At 40.2% G+C, this 25,101-nt stretch overlaps 1 protein-coding gene across 3 annotated transcripts in view; it reads left to right on the forward strand.

Moving 5' to 3' along the window:
- Window positions 1–25,101, forward strand: part of Fkbp15 (FK506 binding protein 15, 133kDa) — a 50,624-nt gene that overhangs the window by 13,705 nt on the left and 11,818 nt on the right. The window contains exons 4-20 of one of the 3 annotated variants that reach the window (XM_013030176.1): window positions 258–327; window positions 2,130–2,204; window positions 2,523–2,621; window positions 4,236–4,385; window positions 5,821–5,889; window positions 7,515–7,661; window positions 8,276–8,418; window positions 8,879–8,936; window positions 12,302–12,409; window positions 13,656–13,758; window positions 14,222–14,328; window positions 15,921–16,035; window positions 17,559–17,668; window positions 17,845–17,952; window positions 18,496–18,590; window positions 20,313–20,415; window positions 23,989–24,160. In XM_013030176.1, the coding sequence (XP_012885630.1) occupies window positions 258–327; window positions 2,130–2,204; window positions 2,523–2,621; window positions 4,236–4,385; window positions 5,821–5,889; window positions 7,515–7,661; window positions 8,276–8,418; window positions 8,879–8,936; window positions 12,302–12,409; window positions 13,656–13,758; window positions 14,222–14,328; window positions 15,921–16,035; window positions 17,559–17,668; window positions 17,845–17,952; window positions 18,496–18,590; window positions 20,313–20,415; window positions 23,989–24,160 (1,832 nt within the window). The remainder of the gene's footprint in view (window positions 1–257; window positions 328–2,129; window positions 2,205–2,522; window positions 2,622–4,235; window positions 4,386–5,820; window positions 5,890–7,514; window positions 7,662–8,275; window positions 8,419–8,878; window positions 8,937–12,301; window positions 12,410–13,655; window positions 13,759–14,221; window positions 14,329–15,920; window positions 16,036–17,558; window positions 17,669–17,844; window positions 17,953–18,495; window positions 18,591–20,312; window positions 20,416–23,988; window positions 24,161–25,101) is intronic. The other 2 variants (XM_013030177.1, XM_013030178.1) reach the window with 2 other exon arrangements.

The following is a 25,101-nucleotide window of genomic DNA, read 5'->3' on the forward strand; positions in this document are numbered from 1 at the left end:
TTTGTCTACTCTTTAAGTGCTGTTCTCTCACAACTACCTTTTTAAGTTCTCAAAGAAAGCGACTTCCCTAAGAACTATGATTGTTAGATATTTAAAGAGGCAAGATATTATATGAGCTTTAAGTTATAAACTGCTCATCTTGGTTCTTTTTCTAGAGGCCCAATGACTAGATCCTGACTTCTGTGTTCCTGAAAAGAGAGCTGGTTCTGCATAATTTAGAGGAGTATTAATGCTGCTTTCTTTTTCCTTTTCAATAGCATAAATGGTCAGTACCTAAAGCAGGGAAAATTTGGTGCTGCAGTTCTGGGTAACCACACAGCCAGAGATGTGAGTATCCCACGTTTTATACCTATTCCCTTGTCCTAAACATAACCAGTGAGCTGGTTATTTATCTGGGCTGGCTCAGTGTCTCAGTTGTCAGGATTAAAATGATGGTTAGCCTTGAATGTTAATATATAATATTAAGATATTGTAAATGGTGTTTGCTACTATTGTGTATTAAAACAAATCTAATCACTTAAAATGATTTCATTAGACATCTCTTTTGTGATATGGTCCTAGTTTAAGAATTTGGAGAGCTTTAAATGAGTTATCAAGGATATTTTTTGATTTGGTAGTTAATGAATATTCATTGTCCCATCTTGAGCATTATGTTTTTATCCTTGGAAAGTTTGAAAGTAAGAATGGGCAGTTGGTTATAGTAAAGTAATAGGGATAAAATAAATGTGGCTGAAAGCCCCAAGATGGACATCCTTGAGTAGATAGATCTATCTGGCTTCAAATACTGCCCTGGAGGATTTTGAGCACTGTTGAGATAAGCATAAGAACTTCTGGTATTTCAGAGGTCCAGAGCACATGGAGTTCATGTTCCTCAGAGATGCTCAGGCAGAGAGATAAAATTACTTTTCTAGAGTAACTGACATAATAGATAATACGCATTGTCTTAAAAACAAAAAGGAAAACCCTTAATTATGGAAAATTTGCAGCACATATAAAACTGTAGAGCTTACATATTGAAGGCACAGATTTTCATTATTAAACTAAAAGTTATTAATCTTCTTTTATCTATAACCCCAACTTCTCCTTTTCCCACTCAGATTACTTTGAACAAATTTCCTACACAATTTCAGTTATAAATTCTTTAATCTTTGTTTTTTTTTTGGGGGGGTCTGGTCGTGGGGCCTGAGCTCTGGGCCTGGGCACTGTCCCTCAGCTCTTCAGCACAAGGCTAGCGCTCCACCACTTGAGCCACAGCACCACTTCCGGCTTTTTTCTTTTTGCTTATGTGGTGCTGAGGAATCGAACTCAGGGCCTCAGGCATGCAAGGCAAGTGCTCTACCACTGAGCCAACTTCCCAGCCCCAGCTATAAATTCTTTAGTATGTAACTCTAGAAAATAAGATAGGTAAGAACAAAACTACCATACCTAATAAAAGTAAACATAATACATATTCTCACTTATTACTAGTGTTCAAATAAATTTCCCGCTTTCCTCCCTTGCCCTTCTTCCTTGGTATCCTTCTGTTCCTCTGTCCTTCCCTCTAAATCTAGACTTTTTAGTGATATTATAAATATCCAAATGTCCTTTAGCAAGAAAAAAGTTCTCAACCCTTGAATAGAAATACTAATAAAGACATTGCTAATTACATTTGAAGAGTAAGTCCAAAGCAAGAAAAAAATTAAATGAAGACTGGAAAGTTATAATTTAAAATCTAATTTTTTTTTCTTTTAATGGTGACGGTATTGGAGCTTGAACTCATGGTGTGGGCACTGTCACAAGGCTTTTTCTGCTCTAAGCTGGTGCTCTACCATGTGAGCCACACCCCTGCTTCTGGCATTTTGTTGGTTAGTTGGAGATAAGAGTCTGATGGATTTGTCTGCCTGGGCTGGCTTGGAACCTTTATCCTCAGAACTCAGCCACCTGAGTAGGTAGGATTACAGTCATGAGCCACCAGTGCTTGGCCAAAACCTAAAAATTTAAGAGAAGTTTTAAAATCTAAACTTAGAAGGTTAGAACAGGATTTTAGGATTTATAGCTGTATGAAGCAGGAGCCTATATCATACTGCTGATTTTGTATTGCCTTTTAACTTCTGTTTTCTTCCTTTTCTGCCCATTTTGTTTGAATACAGTATAGGATTCTCCTTTATATCAGTCAGCAACAGCCAGTTACTGTTGCAAGGATTCATCTGAACTTTGAGCTGGTGGTAAGATTTCCCCATGATCAAATCAATTGCACCTTTGGGATAGGCTTGCAAGAAGAGAGGGGTCTGAACATAGCTGGTAGAAACTAGGTCCACTACTTTGGCTCTCGGCATCAGCAAACAGAGCCTTTCAAAAGGTCTCTTGGTTGCCTTCAGGGGAAGGGACTTCAGGGTGGTGTGTGGATGGTGGGAGGGAAGAAGAAGAATCCCTGATACCTCTCCTTAGGTGCAGTTGAGCCAAGTCCTTTTCTGTGAGTTTGGACAGATTAACCCACAGTGATGCTTGTGCTTGAATTACCCCAGCATTTATCTTTTCTCCAGGTTCGGCCCAATAACTATAGCACCTTTTATGATGACCAGAGACAAAACTGGTCCATCATGTTTGAGTCTGAAAAGGCTGCTGTGGAGTTCAATAAGCAGGTGATACTTTCTCTTTCCTGTGCAAAGCTAGAGCACTTGTTTAGGGTCTCAATTTTAGGAAATAATATGGCAAACCCATACCTGCTATACTTTGTTAGTGACAAGCATAAGATTTGTGTTAATATGGTTGTATCTGTAATTGGTAATGACTTGAGTGTATATCTTATATACACTTATATATATGAGGGTATATCTTAGTATTATCTTTAGAAGTTCCTTTATTTATTTATTTTTGTAGTATTGGGATTTTAACTCAGGGCCTTGCACTTGATAGACAAGTACTCTACCACTTAACCCACACTTTTTTTCTCCAGTCCTTTGAAAAGCTTTCATTATTTTTAATTTTTTTAGTGCCCATACTGGGACTTGAATTCAGGGCCTGGGCACTGTTCCTTAGCTTTTCTGTTCAAGCCTGGTGCTCTATCACTTGAGCCACAGCTCTACTTCTACCTATTTTTTTTTGGTTGGTCGTGGAGCTTGAACTCTGGGCCTGGGTGCTGTGCCTCAGCTCTTCAGCTCAAGGCTATTACTCTACCACTTGAGCCACAGCACCACTTGTGGTTTTCTGTTGGTTAATTGGAGATAAAGATTCTCACAGACTTTCCTGCCTGGGCTGGCTTTGAACCGTGGTCCTCAGATCTCAGTCTCCTGAGTATCTGGACTTATAGGCGTGAGCTACTGGCGCCCAGCTCTAGTTCTGTCTTTTTGAAGGTTAATTGGACATGAGTTTCACAGACTTTCCTGCTTTGAACCTCAATCCTCAGATCTCAGTCTCCTGAGTAGTTAGGGTTATAGCATGATCCATGATTCTGGAGCTCATTATTATTACTTACTTAATCTATTTATTTTTAAAAAGAACTCTTGCTTTTTGCCCTGGCCAACCTCGATCATGATCCTCCTACTTATATTTTCTGTTTTGCGCTGTAATGTCAGGTGCATACCATCACATCTAGCTTACTATTGAGATGAGATATTATAAATTTTTTGCCTGGGCTAGCCTTGAGCCTTGATTGTCCTAATCTTGGTCTCCAAAGAAGTTAGATTACAGGTATAAACCACAATACTTGCCTCCTTTTAAATTTTTTAGAAATTCCCCTTTTTGTCCATAAAGTCTCAAATACTGAGACAGTAAATCAGTTCATTAACGAATGTTTATTTGGTAGTTACTATACAATTACAGTTACAAATACTGTTGGGTAGTTCCCAGATGCATTGCTAATTATTCTACTTGTGTTAACGCCTTGTAATTTTCATCAACACCCTATATAAGATATGCAGAGTTGTTTTTTTCCCTTCATTTTTACAAATGAGGAATGTTGGCTACAAGAAGATTAAGTTATCTGACCACAGTCAGAGCAAGAACTAGCAGTGCATGTACCAGACATATACTCAGATATTCTGCCTCCAAAGCCATGCTTTTAGGCCTCATGGTTCTTGGCAGCATCACAGGCTTTGGAATGGTTTACTTTTAAACTTTATAATCTGTTTGTTCACTTTAAACTTTATAATCTGTTTGTTCATGGGTGTAGCAGTTTGAGAAAGAACAGTTGCGATAATGGGATGAGTTCTTAGAAGGTTAAATCAAATGTATGCTGCTTTGATTTTTTTTTTCAGGTGTGTATTGCCAAGTGCAACAGCACCCCTTCCTTTGATGCAGTAGTCTCTCAGGACCTCGTTGTGACAGAGGGTCCTGCTGTGGAAAATGGAGATTCCTTAGAAGTGGCGTATACAGGGTGGCTCTTTCAGAATCATGTTCTGGGTCAGGTAAGAAACTGTCCTTGGGAAGTGGTGCAGTGGCTCAAGTGGTAGAGCGCTAGCTGAAGAGCTGAGGGACAACGCCCAGGCCTAGAGTTCAGGCCTCATGACCAACAAAAACAAAAAACAAAAAAAAACTGGCCTTGCAAGTTGTTTTGTAGTTTAGGTACCATGAAGGCTGTGCATATTACTGTGAATTGCGGCTGTTGGCAGATGGAAACTTTTAGGCACTACCACATGAGCTATAAAATGAAGCATAAAGTCTGTTCAGTGCCTCACTCTCTCTCTTCCACTTGAACAAGTGGAAACCAGTTTCTCAAATATTCATGTGTTTGTTTTTCTCCCATGCCAGTCTTAAAGATGGATGTACTTTTTTTGTTGTTGTTTGTTTATATAGTACTGAGGAATCAAACCCATGTTCTCAAGCACTCTACTACTAAGCCACATTCCTAGCCCTGGATGTACTTTTTATACCTTCCTGTGTTTTCTCATATTGGATACTGTAAACACATTGGGCTTGTTGTGTTTTTAATATTAAGCCCTCAAATGCAATAGGACAGAAAGTTCTGAGGTTTTCTTTTTGTTGTTGTTGCTTGTTTTTGTTTTTGTTCTGGCACTGGGACTTGGCTTTTTTGTTCAAGGCAGGTGCTCTACTAGTAGAGCCATACCTCCACTTTCAGGTTTTTGCTGGTAATTGAAGATTTAGAGTCTCATGGACTTTTCTGCCCAGGCTGGCTTCAAACTGTGAGTAGCCTCCTGAGTAGCTAGGATCACAGGTACCTGGCTGGGAGATCTTTATGACTTAAAAAAATGTGGGTGAAAGTCTCAATTTTACTCAAGTTGACCTTGATCAAGTCGTATAAGCTTTTTTGTTTTTCATTTGTGAATAAAAGTTAACGATCCTTATACTAATTACTTGGTAGGTTTAGTATCAGCATCAAATGAGCCAAATTATTTGAGAAAATGTTCAAATTCCTAGTGATAAAGAAAGTTTTTTTTTTTCTTGTGTGGGAATTTATTGTTCCAGAGATTTTCACTATCAATAACCCTTAGCCAAAATATTACCTTTTTCAAGTTTTTTATTTTTAGGACTGTCTTCCTGTTTTATCTTCTCTTTAAGAAGAACCTCTATGGCCACGGGCTGATGGCTCACACCTGTAATCCTAGCTACTCAGGAGACTGAGATCGGGGGATCACAATTCAAAGCCACCTGGGACAGGAAAGCCATGAGACTCTTATCTCCAATTAACCATCTAAAAACTGGAAGTAGAGCTGTGGCTCAGAGTAGTAGAGTGCTAGCTTTGAGCAAAAAAGCAGGGACAGCACCTAGATCCTGAGTTCAAGGCCCTTGTCTGGCAAAGAAAAAAAAGTACCAGTATGGTTAGTTGAATAGTTATTATGTATTTGAAATTGTGTGACCTCCTTTACTTTGTTCAAATTGAAGGTTTTTGACTCCACTGCAAACAAAGATAAGCTGCTTCGCCTGAAATTAGGATCAGGAAAAGTCATCAAGGTAATGATCTACTATATTTTGATTGTGGCATTTCTAACCTGGATGTATCTTCCAAGAGTCTAGAAATACCTGGATAGAAATTAGGATGGTCAAAGGTGTTGCATTGTCCACTTTGGGGAGATTTTTGCCTATGAGACACTGTGTTGAAGACAGGTATATTTGTTTTCTGTAATTCCTACCCTTTTTCATCCTGTGACTGACAAAATTACCATACCCTTCCCATAGCTTCACAGAGAAAGAGGTGAAACTAGTTTTTTCCAAAATTGTGTCATAGTAGGTTAATTCTCATCTCTCTGGCTCACTTTGCAACTACAACACAACAGGAGGGGATTGGAATCTGAAGACCTGAGTTCAAGTTGTGAATTTTGTTTTTATCAACCATGCAAATGTTTTATGAACTAAAGAATATTTTAGCTGGGCGCTGGTGGCTCACACCTGTAATCCTAGCTACTCAGGAGGCTGGGATCACGGTTCAAAGCCAGCCCAGGCAGGAAAGCCCATAAGACTATCTTCAGTAAACCACCAGAAAACTGGAAGTGGCACTGTGGCTCAAGTGGTAGAGTGCTTGCCTTGAGCTGAAGATCTGAGGGACAATGCCCAAGCCCAGAGTTCAATCCCATGACCAACCAAAATAAAAAAAGAATACTTTATGTACATGAAGTATTATATTAGCACATGTGGGTACATGGTGCTGTGTCCATCCATTCATGATCCTTGGAGCTAGATAGGTCTTACTTGAGTCTTAACTTAGTTACTTCACCCCCAAAGGCCTCAGTTTTCATATCTGTAAAAATGGCCTCAATGTTAGGAGATTATGATTATCTTGGGGATTAAACAAGCACATAAAACACACTGCATGGGGCTGAGAAGGTGGCTCAGTGGTAGAGCGCTTGCCTTGCATGCATGAGGCCCTGGGTTCTATTCCTCAGCACCACATAAGCAAAAGGAAAAAAAACTGGAAGTGGCGCTGTGGCTCAAGTGGTAGAGTGCTAGCCTTGAGCTGCAGAGGTGAGGGACAGCGCCCAGGTCCAGAGTTCAGGCCCCACGACTGGACCCCCCCCCCAAAAAAAAGCCACTGCGTAGAAAAAACATATTTAATAATGATAACTTGTGTGTGTGTGCACATATGTGTGCACACGTGCTTGCATATGCTGGTACTGGGGCTTGAACTCAGGACCTCAAGCTCTCATTTAGTTTTTGATCAAGTCTGGTGCTCTGCCACTTGAGTCATATCTCCAGTTCTGACTTTTTGCTAGCTAATTGGAGATAAGAGTCTCTAGTATTTGTCTTCCTGGCTGGCTTTGAATCATAGTCCTTAGATCTCAGAGCAGCTAGGATTATAGGTATGAGCCATTGGTTCTGGGCTTCTATTAAATCACTCTTATTTTCTATTACTATCTAAGATACATGTACTTCATCCAACACCAGATTGCAGGTTTTACTAGTAGGTTTAGAAGCTATATTGTAGATTTTCTTACAACCAACGTGGTAATAATTGATCTTGACCACCAGAGGCATTATCTAATGTTGTATATGAGTAAGTGAAATCCAATGCTCCTGCAGTTAGTTTTGCCTTATGAGGCCTCCCTTTCTGATGAGCTTTTTCCTCATCTCTGATTCCATAGGGCTGGGAGGATGGAATGCTGGGCATGAAGAAGGGAGGAAAACGGTTGCTAATTGTCCCTCCAGCCTGTGCCACTGGCTCTGAAGGGGTAATAGGCTGGACTCAATCAGCAGACTCAATCCTGGTGTTCGAGGTGGAGGTTAGACGGGTGAGTGACCTGTGCTGTGTTGTGTGTAATGAGCTACCTCTCTGAAAATTAAAGTGTGTGTTAAATGCATGTGTTTGAGAACCAGATTCTGCAGACAGATTTCTTTGAATATTAAAAATGGGCCAGGTGCTGGTGGCTCATGCCTACAATCTTAGCTACTCAGGGCACTGAGATCTAGGAATCACGGTCCAAAGCCAGCTTGGGCAGCAATGTTCAGGAGATTCTTGCTTCTAATTAACCAACAAAAAGCTGGAACTGAGGGGTGGCTCAAGTGGTAGAGTACCAGCAGTGAGCAAAAAAGCTGAGCAAGAGCCTGAGGCCCTGAGTTCAAGCCCCAGTACTGGAACATGTTAACATACTAGTGAGTGAACAGTGCCAGTTATAAAACAGTATGATTTCATTTTTGATTAAAAATATACATGCACACACACACACACACAAGCTAACATAAGGTAGTTGAGTTGTAATTAATCATTTTTTTTTAGCAGTTTCTGATTTATCTACAATGGAGAGATGATAGATTGTGTTTTGAGGAGTAGAAACATGAGAAATACATGCTGGGCAGGGAAGAGGATGCTTGTAGCCCATTCCACCTGTGCTGGCTTTTTCCCTAGGTGAAGTTTGCTCGAGATTCTGGTGCTGATGGACACAGTGTCAGTTCCCGGGGTTCGGTAGCTCCCTCTCCCATTCCTGGTGCTGACAGCCTCTCTGCTGATCCTGTTATGTCGTCACCTACATCAGTGCCTTCTAAATCAGGGTGAGGTGCGGGGGTTGTAGCAAGCTCTTCCAATGTAGTAGAAACAACTTTTGGAAGGCTTCAGAAATATGGACATAATTTTAAAATAAATAATGTGAAATATATGGGAAAAAATGGAACCAGTGAGATAGAACTTGCACATGATTTTCCTGACGAAGGATTAATATTCTTAGTTTATAAAACTATTAATTCAAATGAGAGTACTTGAAAAACTCTGGAAGGAAACCGAGAAGGACATTAATATAAAATATACACTCATGAAAAAAAAGTAAACAAGAATTCAAGTGGGAAGTAGTTCATTTTCACTTGCATTCCAAGATTTTGTAAGCTAAAACATTCAAATTCTTTTTAGAGCTTATCAGTTGGTGTTCATTTTGAAAAAACAATTTGTTTAACAGCAGAATCTCGGTTTGTGATTGTGAGTTTGCTTTATCTCAGGTTATGTCTTGTTTGTTTTCAGGGAGCCTGTTCTTCGTAGCAAATCCAACTCTCTCAATGAACAGCTTACAGTAAATACAGTAAGTATGAGTTTGTCCCCTTACTTTCAGCTTGCTAGAGTGTCCTGTGCCTAGCCATTGATTTAGGCTAAAAATCATGGGTCCTTTATTCATTTTCTTCTACTTGGAGTCAGTATAAATATGGGTTTTTGAATCTATAGCCTTTTGTGTGTGTGTGTGTGTGTGTGTGTGTGTGTGTGTGTGTGTGTGTGGAGTCAGTATAAATTATCCTGGGTTTTTGAAGCTATAGCCTTTTTGTGTGTGTGTGTGGAGTCAGTATAAATTATCCTGAGTTTTTGAATCTATAGCCTTTTTGTGTGTGTGTGTGTGGAGTCAGTATAAATTATCCTGGGTTTTTTAATCTATAGCCGTGTGTGTGTGTGTGTGTGTGTGTGTGTGTGTGTATCTGTGTGTGTGTGTGTGTGTGTGTGTGTGCGTGCGCGCGCACGCGCGTGCCAATACCGGGGCATGAACTCAAGGCCTTCTTACTCGGGTTCGTTTTGTTTTTCAAGGTTGGCACTCTACCACTTGTGCCACACCTCCACTTCTGGCTTTTGCTGGTTAATTGGAGATAAGAATCTCATGGATCTTTCTGTCTAGGCTAGCTTCAAACCTTGATCCTCAGATCTCAGCCTCCTGAGCATCTAGGATTACAAGCATAAGCCACCGTCACCTGGCTTGCATCTACAGTCTTGATTCTTAGTAGTATGAGGCCTTGAGAAAGGATCTTAACTTTGCTCTTCCTCAGCAACATTGTAAGAATAGAGGCCATTTTCCCAGTCCCTAATACAGTTCTTGTAAGGATTAGAGATACTTATAAAGCTCTGAGCTCAGAGCCTTTGTGCAATATGTCTTTAGTAAATAGTATCTGTGATTATCATTAGAATCGTGTTATATTGGGCAAAGAGCACCTTACTTAAATGCACTTCCCTTGTAGAGACATCATTTATTGGAGATATTAATGGTTAGTGGTAGGCTTCTCTGCTATTTTCTCACTGTGACCTTGAGCAACCTAGCTTTCAAATCCTCAGATTTACTTCCTCATCTACAAAGTAGAACTTGTGGTTTTTAGTATTATGTCTGGCATATTGTAAGAGTTTAATAAACATTAGCTTAGTTAATGCTAATGATACATATCTTTATACTTATTTCTCTCAGGAGTTTTGGGTTTAGTCACCAACTGATTGACTTTGAGCAGGTCTCTGGGCCTCTGTTTCCCCAACCTTCTGTTCTAGTAAAATTAGGACACACCTTTAGGAAGGACACACTGCTGCTGCCCTACCTGATTGTGCAGGCTTTAACGCATGCCTCAAGTGGGCCATGTGGTGGCTAAAGCTTGTCAGGTGCTGGAAGCCTTCACTTGTCATGTCAGGAACCACAGATGCCTGGAGAGATGTGCTTCATTTCTGTCCAACTCTAATTTACTTGTTTATATTCAGCCCAAAGCAGGATTATTAAGCAAACAATGGGTATGATGTGTATAAAAAACGGTCACCTAAACCCAGAAGGTTAAGCTATGAATCAGAAAAGAAATGCATAAGTAGTGATAATCTCAAGGCTTTGAACAGCTGCAAAAGTTGCTTAGTATGGGCTCCATTGTACTTGTCGCCTGTTTCTGAACTTTAGCAACTTCTGTCAGACCAGTGATGTCCAACCATTAAATTTCTTTTTTGTAGTTTAGCTTATTTTAAGAAAGAAAATATATATCATGCCAGGTACCCATGGCTCATGTCTCTAATCCTACCTACTCAGGAGGCTGAGATCTGAGCGTTCAAAGCCAGCTCCAGGCAAGGAAAGTCCATGTGACTCTGATCTCCAATTAACCACCAGAAAACTGGAAGTGGTGTTTTGGCTCAAGTGGTAGAGCGCTAATCTTGAGCTGAAGAGCTGAGGGACAGTGCCAGGTGCAGAGTTCAAGCCCCACAACTTACAAAAAAAAAAGAAAAGACATATAACATAAAATTAACCATTTTTTACTTTTAAGCCTTTTTTGTTTTGAGTAGGTAATTGCAATCATATGGTACAGTTATCATAATAATATAACAGGATAATATAGCGGTTACTCAGTCCTTGTAAGAAGTAGATAGATGCTCCAGTCTGCCCTACTCCATCTCATTCCTTAGGTAACTACTTTTACTGTGTCCTTGCATATTCTTCCAGTGTTTCGTTATACTGGTGCAGGCAAACTGGAATGTATGTTTTATTTTTTCATCCTTCTTTCACACATAAAAAAGAGTAAGATAGATAGATAGTACTTTGCTTTTTTTTTTTTTTTGCTGGTCCTGGAGCTCAAACTCTGGGCTTGAGCTCTGTCTCTAAGCTCCTTTTTGCTCAAGGCTAGAACTCTACCAACTGAGCCACAAAGCCTCTTCCAGTTTTTTCTGTGATTAATTGGAGATAAGAGTCCCACAGACTTTCCTGCCTGGGCTGGCTTTGAACCGTAATCCTCAGTTCTCAGCCTCCTGAGTAGAGCACCTTGCATTTTATATGTAGTATATAAGGCATCTTTCCATGTTAGTGTGTAGAGCCCTCCCTCATTCTTCTTTTAATCTGAAGATTGTGATGTTCCATGGTGTGGATATGGTTTATATGTCTAATCCTCTTTCTTCTTTTGATGTATCCATTTTTTTTAAATTATTTGTACCCGTTAAGGAAAAAAAAATGGGCACACAATCCTGAATTGTGACAAATTATATACACAATGGACTGTTAATCCATGTAAACAAGTTTAATGTTTTATGTTTTTACCTGAAAAAATAGTAGCAATGAAGGTTATAATCATTTCTTCATACATCTAGGAAATCATTTTGGGTACCTTCAGGTACATTTTTTAATTTTTTTTTTTTATTGTGAAAATACTGTACAGAGGGGTTACAATTACATGGGCAAGATAGTAAGTACATTTGTGTAACTTCATTCTGAAGACTACCTGTTGAGCCACCTAGTGGACACATGAGCTACTAACCCAGGATGTAAAATACAGCCAAATCAGAGCTAAATGAACTTGAATTTAACACAAAGAGCTCCTCTTTCTTCCCTTTACAAATTTCTTCTAAGTATTTTTCTATTGACTCGATTCATGCTTGGAGGAGGTCCTGTCAGCTAAAATGCCTCTTTTTCTTAACATTTCTGCCTTAGCTTTTAATCTGAAAAATAGAAATAATTAATTCCCAGTGTGGAGGTAATATATATATGAAACCACTCTATCTATTCCAAACATGAAAGGAATTATTTTTACTGCTATAATTCTCATTTTCTAGAGGAAATGGTTTCAGATGGATACAGTAGGATTACTTGTTTAGTGATTTAATACAAGAGGCAAAGTTGTAGCTGCCTAAAGGTAATGAACCTTAATCACAGAGATTTTTGTGGCTTTCTCTTTTTAGAATCCTGATACAGTCAAGGCCAAGCTGATCTCCCGGATGGCTAAAATGGGCCAGCCCATGCTGCCTATCCTTCCACCACAGCTGGAGTCCAATGACTCAGAAGTTGAAGTATGTCCCTTTGTTGTATTTGGATGAGTAATACAGATGTGCTTTGGCTAAAAGAATTGCTTTTTCTGCCGCTAACCCAGAATTATTATCTCAAGAGCTTATATGCACAATAAGTTTGTATTAGTAGTAGAAATGGAACTAAAATCTATGTATCTGCCATAAGAACTAAGTGTTATAATTAAATCAGCCATCATTTACCTGAATCTCCATTGCCCATAAGATCAATCTTTTTTTTTTCTTTTTTTTCTTTTTGGCCAGTCCTGGGGCTTGAACTTAGGGCCTAGGCACTGTCCCTGAGCTTCTTTTGCTCAAGGCTAGCATTTGAGCCACACCGCCTCGCTTTTGGCTTTTTCTGTTTATGTCGTACTGAGGAATTGAACCCAGGGCTTCATGCATGCTAGCCAAGCACTCTACTTCTAAGCCAACATTCCCAGCCCCATAAGATCAATCTTTTTTTTTTGGGGGGGGTGTCTAGTCGTGGGGCCTGAACTCTGGGCCTGGGCGCTGTCCCTCAGCTCTTCAGCTCAAGGCTAGCGCTCTACCACTTGAGCCACAGCGCCACTTCCAGCTTTTTTTCTTTTTGCTTATGTGGTGCTGAGGAATCGAACCCAGGGCCTCAGGCATGCAAGGCAAGTGCTCTACCACTGAGCCACCTTCCCAGCCCCGACTCGGAAGTTTTAAAATGAAAGAATGGCCAACAGTCTTCAAGCCCTAGTACTATAGCATAGCAGATTATAGTCACTTTATACAGTGCCACAACATTTTCTGATCTTTGCATAAAACAAGAAGATGTAGACTTACTTCCTTTAGAATTACAGCTCTGGTTTTATGAAAAGAAAGCATGGGCAAGCACTCTAAAACTCTATTATCCAAAACCAGCATGTTAATGAAGCGTGATGACTCCTACTCTGCCCCATTTTTCACTGAACACCTTGAGGTCTATGGAGATTTTTTTTTTTTCCAAAATCAGTCTTAAGGTTTGGGAAATGACACATCCTAAAGGGCTGTCATTTTGGTTGCTACAGACAATTAAAACATCAACTTTGTAGAAAGTTGGAGGAAAGTAACGATATGAAACTATTTGATAGGATTTTCTAGAAGGACTCTTTATTGTACAATTGGTTGCTTCTTCCCTGGTGACTCATTCTCTCAACTTGGCTTTCTGCTTATGTTTCCTTCCTCTTCTTTGCTCAGTCTTCAGTAAAGGACTCTCAAATAAGTGACCAAATCCTTGTGTCTGTTCCAGGAAATTACTGCTTTGCGAGGAGCTGAGCAGCCCCTGGTGACACCTTCCAGCCAGCCTCCTCTTCAGCCAGTTCATCCAGTGTTACCACAGATGGCTTCACAGGGTAAGAAGGGAACCTCTCTGAGGCTCCATGTCCTTGAATCGGGTCAGCACCAAAATTAGCATCACTATTCTAAACTGTAAGGCTATTGGACTGGAATGTAAAACTTATCAGTTTATCCCTGGGTCAGAGCATCTCAGACTTGGAGATATATTTGGCCTGCTCATTGTGACTTTTGCTGTGTTGTGTTGTCCATTTGGGAAACCTGCACTCAGCTACTGACACATCTCTGTGTGTTATTTTGCATATCCCATCAGCTGATAGAATCATAGAGGTCTAAGTCAGAGGCACATGAGAACATCCAGTTTCCTTCCACTGGCTTATGGCTGGGTGTCAGTGGAACAGGTGTAGGAAACTAGATGAAGAAAGTGGCTGAGTCTGATGTATGGGGTATGTCAGGGACTCGTCCAGATCTGTGCCAGTAAGCAAGGGTGGATAACAGTGGAAACATCTTGCTTTATTGTAGCAGCTCAGCCTTCTGTTTCTGGGCTCCAAGCACCCTCTCCTGCCTTAATGCAAGTTACATCTCTCGATTCCCACTCAGCTGTATCTGGAAATGCCCAGTCCTTTCAGGTAACAACATTTTCAAACCCTCATTATAAACTATACTTTATTATGGTTCTGGTTAGTCTTTTTTCTTGTAAGCATACAGGAAGAAGATTCCTTCCTTCCTCTTTGAATAGTATCACTTCCCCAAAGTTGGAGTTGATCATTCCCCTTTCTAAGTTGCTACCTTCCCAGCTCTAAGACACAGTGGGTTACCTACTTCCAAGTTGTGAAGATGAGGTGTAAGAGCAAGCCCAGTCCCTTGTATTAGACCTTTGTATGGCACATTGTCAGGATCCAGTCAGTGCCTGCAGTGAACACGTGCTTCCTTTCCTTTCACACATACCTACTTGATGGGCACATAGTCATGCCTTCTAGTAGGTCAGCAGAGTACCTGCAGATTAAGGATGGAAACTATGGGAAATACAGCTGAATTCTGCTGTCTAGTTATCCTCCCAAAGTGTTCTCTTAAAGTAGGCTTTTTCTGTTATTATGGAAGGTGGTGGCAGCAGTCTATCGGCCTCTGCTCACTCTTTGCCAGGGCAATGATTCTTCTTTCTGCCTGAACACACTTGAATAAGATACACTCTCGTTGACATCAGGGGCTTACTTGGCGGTGATTCTTAGTGAAGGGGGAGGAGCACTATGCTTCACTAGTATGGGAAGTATCAAAGCTGGTACTGGTGGCCCACACCTATAATCCTAGCTATATGGGAGACTGAGATATTTGTGACTTGAGGCCAATCCAGTCCAATAAACAAATGGTAATAACTCATGAGATTTCCTTCTTATCCAATAGCTGGTGGTGTGCACATGTTGTCCTGTTTTGCAGGAGCTATAAATATGTGAATTGAGATCTTCCTGGGCAGGAAGTGTGACCATATAACTTGGGGGCAGGGCTCAGGGTTGCCTAGCAAATTTGATGGCCTAAACCAAGCCCTGGTACTGCCAAACAAACTAAAGGAAGCCCTCCCACCAAAAGAAAATTATTCTGTCATAGACTATTTTTTTGTTGTTTAAGTAATGGTCAACTAGTTACAGTGCCTCTAGAAATAAGCCACATTTCCTAATTTCAGGGAAAATAATTGTCTACACTAAAATGATAGGTGCTGCTTATTGAGCATGTACTTTCTGCCAGACACTTAATTTTAACTTTACCTCTGTCACTTCATGTCATCAACCTCCAAATCTAGATGGAGTGGTACTTTCATCTCAGAAACTAGCTAATTTTGTTTAAAATCTCTGAACACTTCTCCATTTTACTTCAAGGGAAACTAATCAGAGTTTGCTTATTTAAAAATGACTTTACTTTAAAATGTCCTTAAAAGAAGGCCTGACTGAGGCGAATTAATTCACATGTCACTAAGTCATATCACCAGTGGACTGGGTAGTGATCCAACATATCCATCCCTGTATTTCTAGGTAATACTTCAGTGACAGGACACCTTAGATAACTGCTTCAATCCTTATCTGCTGCCCAGTCCTGATCTCATCCATCTCCAGCTTCAATAAGTTTGAATCTCCTCTCTGATTATCCATCTTATTCCACCAGAGAAACTAAGAGAGAGAAAAAAGACATGAATGTCTACAAAAGCAGCGATAACTCGGTCTTTTCTCAGCCCTATGCAGGTATACAAGCCTATGCCTATCCCCAGGCATCTGCGGTCACCTCGCAACTGCAGCCTGTTCGGCCCTTGTATCCAGTACCACTATCCCAGGCTCCCCATTTTCAAGGTGAGAAGTGATTCCCTCCATCTCTCATCCTCCACTTTCTCTCATCCTTTTTTTGTTTGCACTCCAACAGCTCTCTTCCCTCCCTCCCTCCCTCCTTTTCTCTCTCCCTCCTCCCTTTTGTCTCTCCTTCCTCTTCTCCATTTTCCTCTCCTTTTCATTTTCCCTTTCCTTCTTTCCTTCCTTCCTTCTTTCCTTTCTTCCTAACAGCTTGGCTAAGGTATGATTTATAAATCACTTGTTTTAATTGTACAATTCAAAGATTCTTTGTTTTAAGGAAAATTTCAGAGTTTTGCATCTATCACCACAATCCAATTTTAGAACATTTCAATCATCCCCAAGATCCCCATTCCCACATTCTGGATTGTGTTTCATGAATTTTCTCCTACCAGTCCTTTCAGTTTCCTCTGTCAGAGTGGCTAGAGTTTATGGAAAATAGTAAAAGAGCAGACTCTGGAGGAAATTGTGAGAAAACATGAAGACAGCATGTCATGAAAATAACACACTTTTATAATGAATATAAAAGGAAAAACTACTGTCCTTCCTTATTAAGCATCCCCCCCACCCCCGGCCCCAACCATGAATAACCATTGTTAGCAGTTACTTGGGTAACAGTTCAGGTATTTTGTATATTTGTACCAGTTTCGTGTAAACATACCAAACAAAATGAAATGTCATCAGGTGTGTTGATATTCTGCCTTGTTCTGTGGTTTGTCTCTTATTTGGTAATCACCTTGGTGTGATTACAGCTGTGAATTGGATCCAGCCTTTGTCTGGAACCCTGTTCTTCCATCTGGAAAACTAGTTTTTTTTGGGGGGGGGTCCGGTTATGGGGCCTGAACTCTGGGCCTGGGCGCTGTCCCTCAGCTCTTCAGCTCAAGGCTAGCGCTCTACCACTTGAGCCACAGTGCCACTTCCAGCTTTTTTCTTTTTGCCTATGTGGTGCTGAGGAATCGAACCCAGGGCCTCTGGCATGCAAGGCAAGCGCTCTACCACTGAGCCACCTTCCCAGCCCTGGAAAACTAGTTTTGCATCCTTCCAAACACATCTTCTTCCTCCCTGATTCTCCCCTTCCCTCCCTCTTCTGTGTGATGGACCTTGTACATGGTTCATTTTTTGCACTTAAAATATTCTGTTGTAATGATTTATTTACATGTCCATATCCCCATCAGACTGAGAACTCAACAAAGCCTAGCACTTGTTTTACTCACTACTGTATCCTTGGTACCTGGACAGTGGCATGAATGGGAAGCAGTATGAACTGCCAGGACTATGGCAGTCCAAACTTGGCATTCTTGTGCCCTTGAATCACACTGTGTAACCCTTAATACATTTTGGAAGAACTTTACTTAGTTATTAATAGTTTTGGACCCTTTGATCCCCTTTCTTCCTGACAGTGTGAAAATACTCATTATATTTCCTATGCCAAGGAAGCAGTCATGCCTTTCTTTCTTCTGCTGAAAGAGCCATTCACTTTTCCTCATGCTCTAGTTTTGTAAGTTTCTTTTTGGTTTCTGTCTCTTTAGGATCAGGTGACATGACTTCATTTCTGATGACTGAAGCCCGGCAGTCTAACACTGAAATTCGAATGGCAGTCAGTAAAGTGGCTGATAAAATGGATCATCTTATGGCTAAGGTGACTGGGTTAGGGTTGGGGCCATATTGGGGTTGGGGGTATAAAAGTGGGGCACAAACAAAACAGCCAAAGCTCTAAACAAGCTCTTCTTTGGTTTTTTATATTCATAGTCGTTACTGGATATCTAAGTTACATTTTTTTTTTACATTGTCTGCTTTCTGGCATCCCTTCTGTAGGTTGAAGAGTTACAGAAGCAGAGTGCTGGCAGCTCCATGCTTATTCCTGGCATGTCTGTCACATTGGAAACAAGCATGATTATGAGCAACATCCAGCGGATCATCCAGGTGAGAGTGGTTGCCAGCACAGTACTTGGCCTAGAGGTCATAACCACACTCTCACTCCACACGTGCTGCACTTTAACATTTGGGTTAGAAAATCAGGAAAATTCATCAGGGCTTCATTTAGTCCCAGGGACTAGCGTATCTATTACATACTATACTAATACTATATACTATACAGCTTAGCATATTATATGGTGTATACCATATTAATGTCATATAATATACTAATCATTATATTAGTAATTAGTCAGAAGGAAACATTGCTTTTGGGCCCTATTTCAGAATCTTGTTTCATTGTATGGACATTTAAACACACAGCCCATTTGGCATATTGATTTGTATCCATCAGATATATGTTTTTTAAAATTATTATATGCATATGAATGTTAAGTTCTAGGTTTTTGTCTCAAAGTACATTAACATGGGCTGGAGGTATGGGTCAAGTGGTGGAGCACCTGCATAGCATGTGCAAGGTCCTGAGTTCAAGCTGTTCCCTTTTATTCAGTACTTATAAAACACCTTGTATGTCCTATTTTTGGAATTTAGGAAAATGAAAGATTGAAGCAAGAGATCCTTGAGAAGAGCAGTCGGATAGAAGAACAGAATGACAAGATTAGTGAATTAATTGAACGAAATCAGAGGTAATGACAGGTACGGGGCCTGGATGGTGTGTGTGTGTGTGTGTGTGTGTGTGTGTGTGTGTGTGTGTGTGTACTGGTGTGTGTGTGTGTGTACTTGTGTGTGTGTGTACTGGTGTGTGTGTGTGTGTACTTGTGTGTGTGTACTTATTTCTGCCCCTTCCTTCTCCTCCTCTTTTTCTTTCCTTTCCTGCAATGCTGGGAATTAAACATACTAAGCACGTCTAAGCTACACTTCCAACTCTATTTCTGTCATTTTTGTTTCCTGCCTGTCATGGGAATTACTGCTTATGTTCTGGTTTGGTAGGAGGAAGAACTCACTGGCTCTGACATAAGACAGACCTCTATTTGACTCCCAATTCTGCCCTTCATTTATTGTTAGTCACAGGCCCTAGTTTTTTCATCTCTAAATGGTATTAATACTTAGAAAGCTCTAATGTTAACTCTTCTTGTTTCTCTGTATGCCATTTTATCAACTGGAAATCAACCAGAGTCACATTGACTTTTATATGACACTCAGGCATTTTATAGTTTTTATGGATCCTTCTGAAGATTTGGGAGGTCAGAAGAGTATGCTATAACAGTATTTTATTAAAAATAAATCATTCTTACTGGAGACAAGTCTCAGTGGTAGAGTGCTTGCCAAATACTAGGCAAAAAGGACCTGAGTTCAAAGCCCAGAACCAGACAGGTGCCCAATGGTTTGCACTTATAATCCTAACTACTTAGGAAGCCAAGACCTGGAGGATCAAGGTTTGAAGCCAGGCAGAAAAGTCTTCAAAACTCTTACCTTGCTGGGCACTGGTGGCTTGTAATCCTAGCTACTTAGGAAGCTGAGATCTGAGGATCGTGGTTCAAAGCCAGCCCAGGCAAGGAAAATCCATGAAGACTCTTATCTCCAGTTAACCACCAGAAAACCGGAAGTGACACTGTGGCACAAGTGGCACTGTAGATTGCTCGCCTTGAGCTGAAAAGCTGAGGGACAGCTCCTAGGCCCAGAGTTCAAGCCCCACAACCACCACCAACAACAACAACAAAAAACTTTTTATCTTGAATTAACGATTAAAGTCCAAAATTGAGGCATGGCTCAAGTGGTTGAGCTTGAGCCATGAATAAGAAAGCTGGGCCAGAACTCAGGACCATGTCTATACTTGCCTCAAAATAAAAAGGAAAAAAAAAAACCATATACCATATACCACCACCAAAAAAAAGGAAAAAAGTTCTCCCATATTTCTTTTCTTCTTTTTTTTGGGGTCCGGTTGTGGGGCCTGAATTCTGGGCCTGGGCGCTGTCCCTCAGCTCTTCAGCTCAAGGCTAGCTCTCTACCACTTGAGTCATAGCGCCACTTCCAGCTTTTTTTCTTTTTGCTTATTGGTGCTGAGGAATCGAACCCAGGGCCTGAGGCATGCAAGGCAAGCGCTCTACCACTGAGCCACCTTCCCAGCCCCCCATATTTCTTTTCTTCAGTGTGTATCTCTTATCTCCCAGGTAGTAGCACTGGAAGAGTGGCTTTCTTTTCTTCTCTCCTGTTTCTTTCCTAATTCTCTTTCACCATGCACCCTGTTTACTGCCTCCAAACTTGATTAGTGCAAGTGTAAAGAAAACAAAATGCTTTCAGATTAGTTTAATTAACAAAGTTTTGAGAACTGAGTGTGCATCAGATTGTACCTGACATATATACATGTGATGGTCAATAAATGTTCTTTGTCCTCATTTCTGACTCAGGTATGTTGAGCAGAGTAACCTGATGATGGAGAAGAGGAACAACTCACTTCTAACAGCCACAGAAAACACACAGGCAAGAGTATTGCATGCTGAACAAGAGAAGGTAAAGTAACTGGGCAGAGAAAAGCCCAGGTGGGAATATGCTGTGCTAAGGTGTGGTCCTGCATATGAACTTCCTGAGTGTCTTTTCAGCAGAGTTTTTGTCATCATTGAGAAGAGAAGGAGAAATCTTTCACCAGATTTTCATATATTATCATTCATGCTTCTGTCTTATAATATACTTTGTAACAAATTGACTCAATAACAATCACCAAGCCAGTCGCCAATGGCTCATTCCTGTAATTCTAGCTACTTAGGAGGCTGTGATCTGAGGTTTGCAGTTTGAAGCCATCCCAGGCAGAAATCCTGTGAGACTTTTATTTGTACTTAACTGCTGGAAACTGAATTGGAGCTGTGGCTCAAGTGGTAGAACAGGTAGCCTTGAGCACAAAAGTTCAGGGACAGTGCCCAGGCCAAGTTCAAACCCCTAAGACTGGCAAAAAACAAAAAACCAATCACAGTCCTAATAGTTTGCTAAAGGTAAGAATTACACAATTTACTAAAAATTAAATTTATTCTGTTGACAAAACCAACAGAAAATTTCTGTAGTGCTACATAATAAATGTGTATGTGTTTTTTAATTGGAATTTAAAATTGTCTAGTTTGCTCCTTCATCTGAGTCTGCCAAGCATCTTATAGTACTTCTATGGCTTCTGTCTGTTCAAAATTCAGAATTGTGACCAGTTCCTAGAGTAGCAATGAGGAGAATGCTAATGGAGCTTGGGTTGAGTTGGCTGACTCTGGTACCAGTCCTGCTTCGGATTTAGCCCATCACTTCTCTTCTGGGAGATGAACATCCTTATACCTGCTATTTCCTCAAGAGTTCTTATTATTTTATATTTATATAAATATATGTATAAATTTATATATAATATATAATATACATTTGATTTCTCCTTGAAAACTTGAAAAGTTAAATAGGATATACTCTATAACTTGTGGCATTCTCTCACTTTCTCCTATTCTGGTAATAAGTAATGAGGATTTCTTTCATGTGTATGTGCTAGTACTAGGATTTGAACTCGAGGCCTTGCTTGGCTTTTTTTTTTTTTTTTTGCTTAAAGCAGGCACTGTGCCAGCCTGGGTTATATAGCAAGATACTGCCTTAAACAAACGAAAAAATGAAATTACTATTCTCTATGATAGAATCAATATTTTTATATGGGATAAAGAATAAAACTTGAAGAACTATTAGAGGTCATATACTTTAATGCACTTATTTATGCACCCTGAGGCCCAGGGTGGGATACAAGACTTGTTCCAAATCTCACTTCCCGTCAGTCTGTTTCTTATATCAGATTGCTACTTCTTTGGTTCTATTTTCCTGCTTCTAACTTGAATGCTATTTTTCTGTTATTCGGCACCCTTGGCTCTTCTGTCAGCATTTTCCTTTCCCAGCTCTCTACATGTGCAGTGGAGTTGGATCTGGGGTGGGAACTGGGAAGCCATCTTAGTCCCATCTGCTGTGTAGGCTGCTGCCATTTCCTTTGTAACTTGATGATATTTATCCTAACTTTTGAAAAACATTGTAATTATGTGTGTGTATATATGTACATACATATATCTATGTACATGTACCCACATACATATATATACTACTTTTTCCTAATGATACTAGTTGTATTCTAGAAAGTGCAGGTAAATATAAGATATCAATCATACAGAGCTTTTCTGGTCAAGGAGAATCATTTTTAGTATATTACCATTCTCCTTACACATGGACATGTATTTGGGTGATTGTAATTTTAGGCTTCTAAGTGGGCCTTTCTAGCTGAAGGCATGGGTAAAAAGAGTTTTGGAGTGACCTTCCACTCTGTTTCCTTCAGTGAGACAGTGACCTTCCATTCCATTGCCTCTCCTTTGAAGTATGTCCCTCCTGGGGTTCTTAGCTGCTGCAAGGTCTTGTGTGGGTGGTACTTATTCTGGGATTCATGAACCCTCTAAGCCATAAATTGATGCAAAGTTCTCTGAGCTCTGTGCTAGTTCCGTTTTCATGGTATCTGTTCTTTGTTTGCCATTCTTTTCATTGACCATCATTGCTGTGGTCATCCTTAATATTCAGATATTATCTGATAGTTTTCCAGAGTAGTCATTTCATTTTTGTTCAATGTCACTTGAGAATTTTTAGGTTCTTCAGAGTAAAGATGGTCCATGTTTGGCTAAGTATATGTAGAAGGAAGTTAGTATTGTACTCCTAGGAGAAATTGTAGACTTAGGAGTTAGTATCTGAATTTTTTTTTAATTTTTCATTGTCCCATTTTATATGAAAATGGGGAAATAATTATATTAGTATTTATATAAATGCCATCCAGTGTGAGAGTGCATCTCTCACAGGCTTGAGGGATGGGAAGTGGACAGGAATGAGAAAAGATTGTCATTATTGATTTTTTTTTAAATACTGAGCAGGAGAAACACTTTTTTCAGGAGAACAACTTATGAAACATCTTTTTGAAGAGACTCATTTATAAAATATAGAAATCTATGGGCTGGGAAGGTGACTTAGTGGCAGAGTGCTTGCCTTGCATGCATGAGGCCCTGGGTTTGATTCCTCAGCATCACATAAGCAGAAAAAGCCAGAAGTGGTGCTGTGGCTCAACTGATAGAGCACTAGCCTTGAGCTGAAGAGCTGAGGGACAGTGCCTAGGCCCAGAGTTCAGGCCCCGTGACCGACAAAAAATAAATAAATAAAATAGAAATCTAGTAAGCAAAAAGAAAATACAAAGCACCCATAATTCTACCTAGATTAACTATGGCTTTAAAAGGTCATTCAAGCTCTCCTTTACATAAGTGTTCATTCTGTCAAAATAGAATTATAGCTGATACGTATTTTATAATCTACTTAAGTTCCTTATTTAATATTAGGTTTGTGACTGTATTTCATAACATTAAGGGTAGGGTTTTTTTTTTGTGTGTCTGTGGTGGGGGGCGCGGGGGGGGGGGGGGGGGGGGGTATGTGCTAGTCTTGGAGCTCGAACCAGGTCCTGGAACTTTTCCTCGGCTTTTATTCCACTCAAAGCCAGGGCTTTACCACTTGAGCCATGCCTTTTCTTCTAGTGTTTTGCTGGTTAATTAAAGATAAGAGTCTCTTGAGTTTGTCTGCCCAAGCTGACGTCAAACTGACATTCTTAGATCTCAGGCTCTTGAGTAGCTAGGATTGTGGGAGTGAGCCACTGGTACCGGCTTTAATTAAATATTCTTTTCAAACACCATTTTTCATAGCTACAAATAGGATGAATGTGTCATAATTTGCTTAAGTGAGCCTGTTCTCAGCTTTTTGTGAGTTTTCCAGTCCCTTAACAACCTTAAGCAATGTTGCATTGACATGCTGGTAACAAATTTTTTATAATCTTGTATATAAGATGAATAGTATTTCTTAAGGACAAATTCTGTAAGAGAACTGAATTTGAGATTGCAAATTTTCAAGGCTTGGTTTTGGTTGGTACAAGTTGAAGGTAGCTTTAGCTCCCTTCCTATCCACCAATTCAGTTTGCTTAACTCAGGTATAGCATTGGTTGGGTCAGCACTTAGAGATAACTAGCATCTATGCTTTTGGACATTGTTCTTTGTCACTATTCAGGCCAAGGTGACAGAAGAACTAGCAGCAGCCACCGCACAGGTCTCTCACTTACAGCTGAAAATGACTGCTCATCAGAAGAAGGAAACAGAGCTACAGATGCAACTGACAGAAAGCTTAAAGGAGACAGATGTGCTCAGGGGCCAGCTCACCAAACTGCAGGCAGAGCTCTCAGGTATGTCCTAGGGGGAGGATGCTGGTGTTATTGTCTTTTTAACTTAAGAACTAAAACTGCTTCCTCCCTGTCAGTCCCTTTGGCAGAATGTCCTTGAGATTTGTGCAGTCCTGAGTGAGCATCAGAGTGGGCTGATAAAAAACAGAGAGAACTGACCATTCATTTGGAATTGATCAGTTGTCACCGTTCTCCTGTGTTTGGACAAATGTTACTTCAGTGTCTTTGGTACTTATGATTATCTTTATGTTCTTGTTTTTTTGTAATAGTACTGGAGTTTGAACTCAGGGCCTTGTGCTTTTGCTTAGCTTTTTCTGTTTAAGGCTGGCACTCTACCACGTAAGCCATATTTCTACTTTTTTTTTCTTGCTGGTTTATTGGATATAAGAATCTCAGATTTGTCTGCCTGAGCTGGCTTTGAACTGTGATCTTTTAGTCTCAACCTTTTAAGTTGGTAGATTATAGGCATGAGCCACTAGTACCCAGTTAACTTCATGTTCTTTTAATTCATGACTCATGGACTTAAAAGAAGAAAAGAAGTGTTTCTTATTCTGTTTTCATCTGTCTTAATGCTGAACTCCAATTTTGAGGCCTGCATTCAGGCACCTCTGCTTGGCTCACCTACCTGTTATACTACCCACCCATCTGAGCCTTTACTGGCTACTCTTCAGCTCCTGCCATTTTGCGTCTTATCAATGCTATTCTTTGGGCTTGGGATGCCCACCATCATTGGTATTTGTTTCTAGTCCTCTCCCAAATCTCTAGTACTTTCTAAAATTCTTTCAGAAGCTTTCCCTGTTTTTTTCTAGACTATTTTTTTCTCCTTTGAAATCCGTATATCTTAGTGAAATTATTCTCATCATCATCATCATCATCATCATCACCATCATCATCTTTTTTTTTTCTTGTCAGTTGTGGGGCTTAAACTCTGGGCCTGGGTGCTG

This window comes from Dipodomys ordii, unplaced genomic scaffold (assembly GCF_000151885.1).
Source record: "Dipodomys ordii isolate 6190 unplaced genomic scaffold, Dord_2.0 Scaffold127, whole genome shotgun sequence".
In the NCBI taxonomy this organism is placed as follows: Eukaryota; Metazoa; Chordata; class Mammalia; order Rodentia; family Heteromyidae; genus Dipodomys; species Dipodomys ordii.